The sequence below is a fragment of the Hyla sarda genome, chromosome 8 (genome assembly GCF_029499605.1).
Source record: "Hyla sarda isolate aHylSar1 chromosome 8, aHylSar1.hap1, whole genome shotgun sequence".
NCBI classification, from domain to species: Eukaryota; Metazoa; Chordata; class Amphibia; order Anura; family Hylidae; genus Hyla; species Hyla sarda.
Genome location: NC_079196.1, coordinates 78499381 through 78509607, shown reverse-complemented (window position 1 = coordinate 78509607; position 10227 = coordinate 78499381). Strand labels below are relative to the sequence as shown.

Sequence of the window (10227 nt, the reverse complement as noted above, 5' to 3'; positions counted from 1 at the left end):
CTTAACTCGCACAAAGAGACCGGACGTTCCTGAAGATTCTGTTCGGATCTGAATTTACTAGGCAAGTAGAGCTGACATAATAAAATAATGTACATTGATTAATAATAAAGTACAACTTAGTCATCAGCTCATGACTAAAAGACAGAAAAAGAATATGATATTACATAACATCTTAGTTTTAAGCTTTGAAACTGAAGTTAACATTAAGTAGAAGTTGTGGCCGTCTGCCCCTTAATTTGTTTCATGAACTGGTGTGATCCAGAAAATATCACTACAAATAACAAATATGTTGAGCACAGCAAAAAATAAATGACCTTGAGAAAAGCAATACATCATTGTGTGTCCACTGTGAAGTGACTTTACTTGATAGAAATGTGCTTTTTTTTTATTGATTTATTCTTCCTTCTTTTTCCAGTGTTGTCACCTAGTTCTTTGCGTATAGACAGTCCTACATCCCTGGAAAATGTAAAAGAAGTTGTGGCCATTAAGGATTATTGTCCCAGTAACTTTACCACCTTGAAATTTTCTAAAGGAGAACATTTATATGTGCTGGACACTTCTGGTGGTGAATGGTGGTATGCACACAATACAACGGAAATGGGATACATACCTTCTGCCTACGTACAACCTGTAAATTATCGGGACTCGTGTCTTAGTGACAGCGGTATGATAGATGGATTGATGGAAAGTGTTGATGAAGGTGTTAAAGAGCTGAATCTCTTAGGTGATTGGACGGATATCCTCAATCAGAACTCTGTCAAAACAAATAACAACAACCCATTCTTGCGGCCAACTGTTTCCAACCCCTTTTTGAATGGACCAGTAAATGCCCTGCAGAAGATGGCCTCAGATTTAGGAAATTCAGTTGATTTATTGATGTTTGACCCATTAGCACCTTCCATTGCTAGTTCTACAGAAACCAGCACTGATATCTTCTTGGAGATTTTACCACGTGCCAACCAAGTAGATATAATGAATGAGCCAGCTCCTGTAAGGAGGGACAACCCATTCTTCCGGAGCAAGCGTTCCTACAGCCTCTCCGAGCTGTCCATTCTCCAGGCAAAGTCTGATAATCCAGCCACGGGTGGCTTTTTTGCTGGTCTCAAGTCCCCAGCTCCTGAGCAGTTCCAGAGCAGGGAAGATTTCAGAACTGCATGGCTCAATCACCGCAAGCTGGCCCGGTCCTGCCATGATCTGGACTTGCTGGGCCAGAATCCTGGCTGGGGTCAGACTCAGCCTGTGGAAACGAGCATTGTCTGCAGATTGGACAGCTCTGGGGGTGCCGTGCAGCTGCCGGATACAAATATTAGTATTCATGTACCCGAAGGACATGTAGCATCTGGTGAGACACAACAGATTTCACTCAAAGCCTTGCTTGATCCTCCACTGGAACTCAACAATGATAGGTGCACAACAGTGAGCCCTGTTTTGGAAATCAAACTTAGTAATATGGAGGTGCAGACTTCTCTGACATTAGAGGTAAAAGTCTCTGTAGAGCAAAGGAATAATATTCTTGCTCCAAACCCTGTCGCCATAAAGTGCTTGCGGGGTGACACTAAAGAAGGTCCTTACAACTTGTTGCCTTATTCTTACACATATGGGGACACTGTTCAAGTTAAGCTGGAAAATTTGGAACCCACTATGTATGTTGTGATGGTCGTTCAGGCCCAGCACATGGTACCACCTTCTAGTGTGTGGGAATATATTAACAAGAAGATAACTGTTGGACTGTACGGTCCCAAACATGTCCATCCTTCATTTAAAGCTGTACTTGCCATATTTGGGCATGACTGTTCCCCTAAGACCCTGTTGGTCAATGAAGTAAGCCAGCAAGCTAATGGGGTAGCACCAGTAACCCTACAGCTGTGGGGGAAACAGCAGTTTATACTTTCCAAACCTCAGGATCTTAAACTTTGCCTTTATTCCAACATGACAAATTATAGAGTGGAAGCCGGAGACCAGGGCAAGATTGTGAGAGCATTTCAACTTAAACTGGGCAAAGTCAGCCGAATAATCTTTCCAATCAATTGCCATGACCCTGCACAGCTTTCAGACTTCACCCTTAGGGTGCAGGTTAGAGATGAAGTAGGTAACATATTATCACAGTACTGTGTACAAACCCCAAGGCCACCTCCAAAAACTGGACTTAAATCCACTGGGCCAAGAAGATTTCTTAAGAAAAAAGAAATTGGAAAAATAGTTTTGTCACCTCTAGCTGTTACATGTAAGTATCCAATGTTTCAGGAACGCTCAATAACCAACCTAAAATATGGCAAACTAATAAAGACTGTTGTGCGACAAAGTAAAAACCCTTATCTACTGGAGTACAAGAAAGGAGACATGGTTGCTCTTCTGAGTGAAGAGAAGATCCGACTAAAGGGACAGCTGTGGACTAAGGAGTGGTACATTGGTTATTACCAGGGCAAGATGGGCCTGATTCATGCTAAAAATGTGCTTGTGGTAGGAAAAGCAAAACCAAACCTTTTTTCAGGATCAGAGTTGACCACAAGCACTCTTTTAGAGCAGATCCTCCGGCCTTGCAAATTCTTAACCTATATCTATGCCTCAGTTCGGACCTTATTAATGGAGAACATTGGCAGCTGGAGATCCTTTGCTGATGCCCTTGGTTATGGAAATCTACCCCTTTCCTACTTCTGTCGCGTGGAATTAGAAAGTGAGACTGAAAGGGTGGCGTCAGTATTGGAAAAACTAAAGGAGGAGTGCAACAACAATGAGGGCAAGGAAAGAAAATCCTTCCAAAAGGAGCTGATTTCGGTAAGACTCTTGGTTAACCTTTTTGTGTGGGGGCGGGGTTGTTTTTGTTTTATCATCACAATATAATTTAAAATGATGCAAGTGATACTATATTATTATTATTATTATTATTATTATTGATATATAATATATATAAATTATTATTATTATTATTTATTATTATTTTTTTTAAGCCCTCCCACTGAATTGGGTTTAATTTCCACAGCATCCAAGATTCTTGCTTGACATCGTTGAATTAAACTTTATTTTCCCCCATGGGTTAGGTTCACACATAATATTTTGGTCAGTATTTGGTCTTCATTCTGTTCAATATTTTAAGTCAAAACCAGGAATTGAATCATCACATAGAAAAACTATAAACTATGGAAACATTTGGACCCATTCCTGGTTTGGCAAAAAATCCTGATAAAAATGAGCTCCAGATTGAAGACCAAATACTGTGTGTGAACCCAGCCAAAGACTGCAAACCAACATATCATATGTGTTCGAACTTCTGACTGACTGTTATATTTCTGGTCTAGACATGCTTATGTCAGCTTAAAGGGGTACGTGAGTGGAAAACTTTTTTTCTTTTTTTTTTTTTAAAATGAACTGGTGCCAGAAAGTTAAACAGATTTTGTAAATTACTTCTATTAAAAAAAATCTTTATCCTTCCAGTACTTATTAGCAGCTGTATGCTACAGAGAAAATTATTTGCTTTTTTAATTTCTTTTTTGTCTTGTCCACAGTGCTCTCTGCTGCCACCTCTGTCCGTTTTAGGAACTGTCCAGAGCAGCATAGGTTTGCTATGGGGATTTTCTCCTGCTCTGGACAGTTCCTAATACGGGCATCAGGTGTCAGCAGAGAGCACTTTGGACAAGACAAAAAAAGAAATTCAAAAAGAAAATAATTTTCCTCTGTAGCATACAGCTGCTTAAAGGTACTGGAAGGATGAAGATGTTTTAATAGAAGTAATTTACAAATCTGTTTAACTTTCTGGCACCAGTTGATTTAAAAAAAAAAATGTTTTCCACCGAAGTACCCCTTTAAAATCAGCAGCACAAATCTTATTTTATTTTATTTTTTTCTTAATGTTTATTAGAGTGTAACTGTGTAGAGGAGGGCAAATCAGCCTAAAATTCAGAATGTTTGTTTAGCTCTGAATTGCCTAGAATTCTACATTGGAGCAAACTTTTTACTGTGACAAGTATCCTACATCAGATTCAAATAGGTTGGTAAACTGAAAATATTAGATGTTTGAATTGCATTATTCTACTAATGGCATACCAATCACCTAAATATTTTACAGGGTGATTGTAGTGCTTTCATTACCCTTATTGAGCCCCCTCCATTGTACACAGCTATTTCTCATTCTCTTCATTTCAGGGAGTAGGACCTAGAGCTGGGCAGTTGGCCAGTAATATACACACACACAACTCATAAACACTGCTTCCTTTCCTTTCTTCTGTGGCCAATCACAGCATGGCACATACCACTTTTTGTATGCCATGACCTAGTGCTGTTGAAAGTGCAGTGAACAGGTTGCACTATGCAGGGCCTAGATATACACAGTGTACTGTTTCACATGGCATGTGAGGGAAAAGGAGTTATTGACGTGCTTGCTTTTCAAGGTGCCATGTGAGCAGAAATTAAACAAAAAGCAGCAACATAACAAGGAAAGGGATAACCTAAACACTGAACTGCTGCTGCCGACAAGCTAAAGGGGGAGAAATATTATACTGCAGCACTGTAGATAGCAGTAGGAGTACAAGGTACAGCTGCCCTGAAATGTATTGGTAGTCCTGAGATTTACCTTCCTGTATGGATCATCTTCAGGATGCATACATAATCATCTTGCAGGTACACAGTCCAGGCTTTTCTCAGGCCCACTCTCTCTCTCTTTCCTGCACATAGCACATGCTAAGCTTTCCCTCCCTCCCTGTTTTTTGTCTGGCTGTTATTAGAAACAACTTCACCTAAGAACAGGCGGTAGACAGCAGATTGCAGAGGAGTAAGACACCTTGTGGCCAAAATATTAAAGCAGTTTTTTCGAGGGTAAGGATTTTGTTTTGGTAAATCAGACAATTTACAAACATGCTAGGAATCACACCGGTTATCAAATGGAGGGAGTTTGTTTGAAACAGTGACCTTTTGAGTAAAGGTTGCACATGCCTCTTCAAAGGTGCAAACTATTAACACATTGCTCTTTTATTACTTCATACATACAGGCCTTACTGAAAATGGACTGCCAAGGCCTGGTGGTCCGCCTTATTCAGGACTTTGTATTGCTCACTACTGCAGTTGAGGTTGCCCAACGCTGGCGAGAGCTGGCAGAGAAACTGGCAAAGGTGTCAAGACAGCAGATGGAAGGCTATGAAGCCCCACACCGTGACAAAAATGGAATCCTGGATGGTGAGGTAAGAGGGTTCAGAGAGTGAAGATTGGGGTACATATGCGGTATTATCCTGATAAATCATATTGATATATATCTGTGCAAAAAAATTTAATCCACACCAATAAGTCTGGTGGTACTTCTGCCAGATGTTTCTGTAACTTTCACTACTGCTTCCCTCCTGTTGCAATATATCCAGCTAGTCTTAGTAAATACAGTGAGTGGGCACAGTTGTTGTCACCCTCAATCTACCCACCTACTCCATACTGACGCAACAGGCCAACCATATTCTAACCCGCCATGACTATAGTGACTGTCTAGAGCAGGGGTACTCAACTTATTTTAGTGAGGGTCCGCTCATCCAGGTCTGTCACTGGTAAAGATAAGAGCTAAGGCCTGGTTCACACCTTGTGGCCGCAGTGCCATGAAGCATATAGGTAAAATGACTGAACTCTGGAGGGTGTAAATGTACTGTTTCCTGTATTTTCTGAATGCTACTGCATACTATACCCCTAAAAATATTACCGCTGCCTACTGTACCCCTGAAAATACAGTTGCCTACTTTACCCCTGAAAATACTGTCTCATACTGTACCCTTAAAAATACTGCTGCCAACTGCACCCCTGAAAATAATACTGCCACATACTGTACCCCTAAAAATACTCAGACTCTCTAAAAATAATACACCTGCCTACTGTACACCTGAAAATACCACTGCATACTGTACCCCTGAAAATAATACTGCCATAGACTGTATCTCTGAAAATAATACTACAGCATACTGTACCCATGAAAATACTGCCACAGACAATAAAATACTGCCCCTGAATGTAATACTATCGCACTGTACTCCTAAATAAAATACTGCCGCAATGTGTACCACTTAATATAACTGTTGTACGCTGTACCCCTGAAAATCCTGCCACATGTTGTACACCTGAATATAATACTGCCACATGCTGTACCTCTGAATATACTGCCACACATGTTACCCCTAAATATATTACTTCCACACACTGTACCCCTAAATATATTACTGCCACACACTGTACCCCCTGAATATAATACTGCCATATACTATATCCCTGTGTATATTACTGCCACACGCTATGCCCCTGTATATATTACTGCCCACATGCTGTGCCCCTGGATATATTTCTGCCTGCACCCTGTGCCCCTGGATATATTACTGCCTCACACTGTGCCCTGGTATATTACTGCCACATGCTATGCCCCTGGTATAGTGCTGCCACATGCTATGCCCCTTATATATTACTGCCACACGCTGTGCTCTAGGTATATTACTGCCACATGCTGTATCCTTGGTATATTTCTACCGCACGGTATGCCCCTGGTATAATACTGCCACTTGGTATGCCCCTGGTATAGTACTGCCACATGCTATGTCCCTGGTATATTACTGCCACATGCTATGCCCCTGGTATATTACTGCCACATGCTATGTCCCTGGTATATTACTGCCACACACGATGTCCCCAAATAGAAATTTGACAAACACTGTGCACTGTACCGACTTATTGTACCATAAAACAATGACTGATGCCGCTGGGCCCCCCACAATGACTGATGCCGCTGTGCCCCCCACAATGACTGATGCTGCTGTGCCCCTTCTCACCCCCCTCTCTCACCTTTCTGACAGGAGATCAGCATCGCTCAGCAGCTTCAGTGGCAGGGGATATAGCGTGGGTCGGCAGCGCTCACAGCCGACTGTGACAGGACACCAGTGTACCGGGCTGGCATTCACTTTTTTTCCCCTCACTCAGCGCATGATGGAAGATGTAGGCGGATCTAAGAACAGACATGCGGTCCTGCACGGGCCAAGTCTGTTCCCAGCAGCCTCCCCGCCCCATCTCCCGGGATTTAGTCCGCGCGGCATCAGGCGGCAAAAGCCACCGCTGTATAAAGCAGCGGTGGCAATAACTGTGTCCTTGCCAGAGCAGATGATGCAGGCAAAGCTAATCACGCAGCCTGCATCACTAAAGAAACTCCGGGCGGGCAGGGACACATCGTTCGGCCGCGGCTATTCATTTGTATCGGTGTCTAAAGACACCTATACAAATGAATGAGGGGAGATCAGACGGGCGATCCGGATGACTGGCGGCCGCGGTCCGGATCTGAGTACCCCTGGTCTAGAGGGACTTAACACCTGCTTTAACCTCAGCACACTAGCCCTTGGATAAAAATTCATTCAGTATAAAAATGCAAATTTGTACGTTGAATGTAAAAAAAAGCTGGTTGAAGTCTGGTTATAACGTTACCTCTATCTGCTGTATGAATATAAATATGCTTAAAATTCCTCTTCCTTAAAATAAGTTATTGGTAAATTAAGATCTAGCACAATTTATTCTGGAAAGTGCTAATCTATGTAAACGCCTGTGGCGATATGGACATAATAGTGACAAAACAGTATGCAAAAAGGATCCAGCAATCCACCATAATGCTGCACTATTTTATTTATTTTATAGGAATTCGATATGTCGACAAGTAAACTTGTGCTGCCAAAAATCGTAATGCTTTTAATCGCAGTAAATTAACTTCTATCTCTTGGATGACTAGTTCCCATCGCCCTATAGGACGCACCGGCATATAAGACGCACCCTATTTTAGGTGCAAAATCTAGAAAAAAAAGATTCTGCACCAAACAGTGATCTTCAACCTGCGGACCTCCAGATGTTGCAAAACTACAACTCCCAGCATGCCCGGACAGCCAACGGCTGTCCGGGCATGCAGGGAGTTGTAGTTTTGCAACATCTGGAGGTCCGCAGATTGAAGACCACTGGATAGGAGGTAGTACTCACCTGTCCCCGCCGCTCCGGACCCGTCACCGCTGCCTTGGATGTCGCTCCATCACTGTCCCCGACGCTCTGGGCGTCTTCTTCCCCGGGATCCACGCTCTCTGTCGCCGCCATCACGTCGCTACGCACGCCGCTCCTATTGAATGACGGGACGGCGTGCGCAACGACGTGATGGCGAAGAAGGAGAGCGCTGCCTGGGGAACGGAGCAGACACCGAGGAGGCAGGTAAGGTCCCTCCCGGTGTCCTGTAAGCTGTTTGGGACCGCTGCGGTGGTCCGGAATAGCCTGACTGAGCAGCCGGGTTAGTGTTATTTTCGCTTCAGATGCAGCGGTCAGCTTTGATCGCCGCGTCTGAAGGGTTAATACAGGGCATCACCGCGATCGGTAATGTCCTGTATTAGCCGCAGGTCCCGGCCGTTGATGGCCGCAGGTATTCGCCGTATAAGAGGCACCAACTTCCCCCCCCCCCGTTTTGGTGCGTTTTATACGGTGAAAAATCCGGTAATACAAATACTGTTATTTACAGACATAGTAAGCATAAGGAGCTAATAACCATCTGCTCTTGTTTTCAGGCCATGTGGAAGCCAGCCTATGATTTTCTTCTAACATGGAGCGCACAGATTGGGGACAGCTACCGAGACGTCATCCAGGAGCTCCACACAGGCCTGGATAAAATGCGCAGTCCCATCACCAAGAGGTGGAAGCATCTCACCGGGACGCTCATTCTGGTGAATTCTTTGGACACTTTAAGAGCAAATGCATTCAGCACCCAGGAACAGGAGGACTGTGTTATCTAAACTGGATGGATGGGCACAGCCTCCCTTTTAAATGCATTGGATTGGACTGGCACAGCCAGATTTTTGATATCGTGCATTTCAGACTATTTTGGGACCCTTACCGCAGTGTAAAGTTCCAGTGAAATGATGTATATTAGTGAAATTAACTTTTTTAGGGTTATTCCTGCACCTTCTCTATTTAATTTTTTTTAAAACCATGCAGACATAACTTTGTCAAAGTCTGTACACTGGATGGCCCTGGCGTTTAGTCACCGGTTCTCTCTTGTGTGTTGTATCTCTAGGGTTTGTATACAGTGTAAATAAGTGAGGATGATTGTAAAACACAGGGTGGTTTGTGAGCCAGAGATCTAATCCTCCGGACTTCGTGTCTTGTTATTGGTTACTAAAGGAGCACAAATGCATTCTATTCTATTCATTGTATTCTGTCCTCCTTCTTCTCGTCCCACCGTGCACGGGGTCTTTGGGGACTGCTAGTTTATGTTCTGCGTGGAACGTTTTATATGACCTTCCCCTATGGGTTTTTTGTTACCATGTGATTTTAGTTCTTATTTTGGCTATAGGTAGCCATGTAAATATGTAGTTATATCCCTGAACCCTACCCCTTATTGTATGTAGGACATCTACAGGACAATCTTTTGTCACAGGTGCCTGCTTGAAGCAATAAATAGTGTTTAATATAGGGTAAGGCAGGCAACTTACTGCTCACCCATGTCCTGCATTTCAGCCTATCCAGGTTATCACTTTTATCACTCTTGCCTGGGAATTCTAAAATAGTCCGTCTATTGTCAGTAGACATTTCCAATCTATGTCTGACTTTTTAACCAGTTCACAGGTCACTAGGACATGTTCGTGTTTTCCCTGTGCCTTATACCTGTGTATTAATGTAATGACAGCACTGTCTCCATCAGGCAGATGGACTTACAATTAGGGCTGGGCGGTATGACCAAATGTGTGTATCACGGTATTTTTTAAACTTTTGGCGGCTCCACGGTCTATAACGGTATTTCCTAATTAATTATCAGCCCACATCCCCATCAGGGTACTACTCACATATCACCCGCATGCACTGCCCTCCTTGTCCTGTTTGTTGCGGCTGCCGGCGCTGACACTCTATAATGTGCGGTATCCCTATGCCCGAGCTGAAAAAGGTAAACAAAATAAACTTTAGTGCACCTACGTCGGCCTTACGCTGGGGGCGGGAATGTCTGAGAGCCGTCAGCCTATCACCAGCCGCAGCGATGTTCCGCCTTGGCCGGTGATAGGCTGAGCCCATTGTCATGTAAGAAGCCAGCTTCTTACATGACAGTGGGCTCAGCCTATCACCGGCCGAGGCGGAACATCGCTGCGGCTGGTGATAGGCTGACGGCTGTCCGACGTTCCCGTCCCCAGGAAACAAGTGAGGCCGGTACCGGACTAACGGGAAGGGAGTTAAAGTTTATTTTGTTTATTTTTTGCAGCCCGGGCATAG

The 10227-nt window shown here is 43.6% G+C and overlaps 1 protein-coding gene across 2 annotated transcripts in view; it reads left to right on the top strand.

Annotated features, from left to right (window-relative positions):
* SH3BP4 (SH3 domain binding protein 4) overlaps positions 1 to 9982 on the top strand; it is a 79560-nt gene extending 69578 nt beyond the window's left edge. For both annotated transcript variants that reach the window (XM_056534312.1, XM_056534313.1), the window contains exons 3-5: positions 416 to 2775; positions 4983 to 5171; positions 8535 to 9982. In XM_056534312.1, coding sequence (XP_056390287.1) covers positions 416 to 2775; positions 4983 to 5171; positions 8535 to 8759 — 2774 coding nt within the window. In that variant the 3' untranslated portion in view covers positions 8760 to 9982. The remainder of the gene's footprint in view (positions 1 to 415; positions 2776 to 4982; positions 5172 to 8534) is intronic.
* Positions 9983 to 10227: the final 245 nt, after the last annotated feature.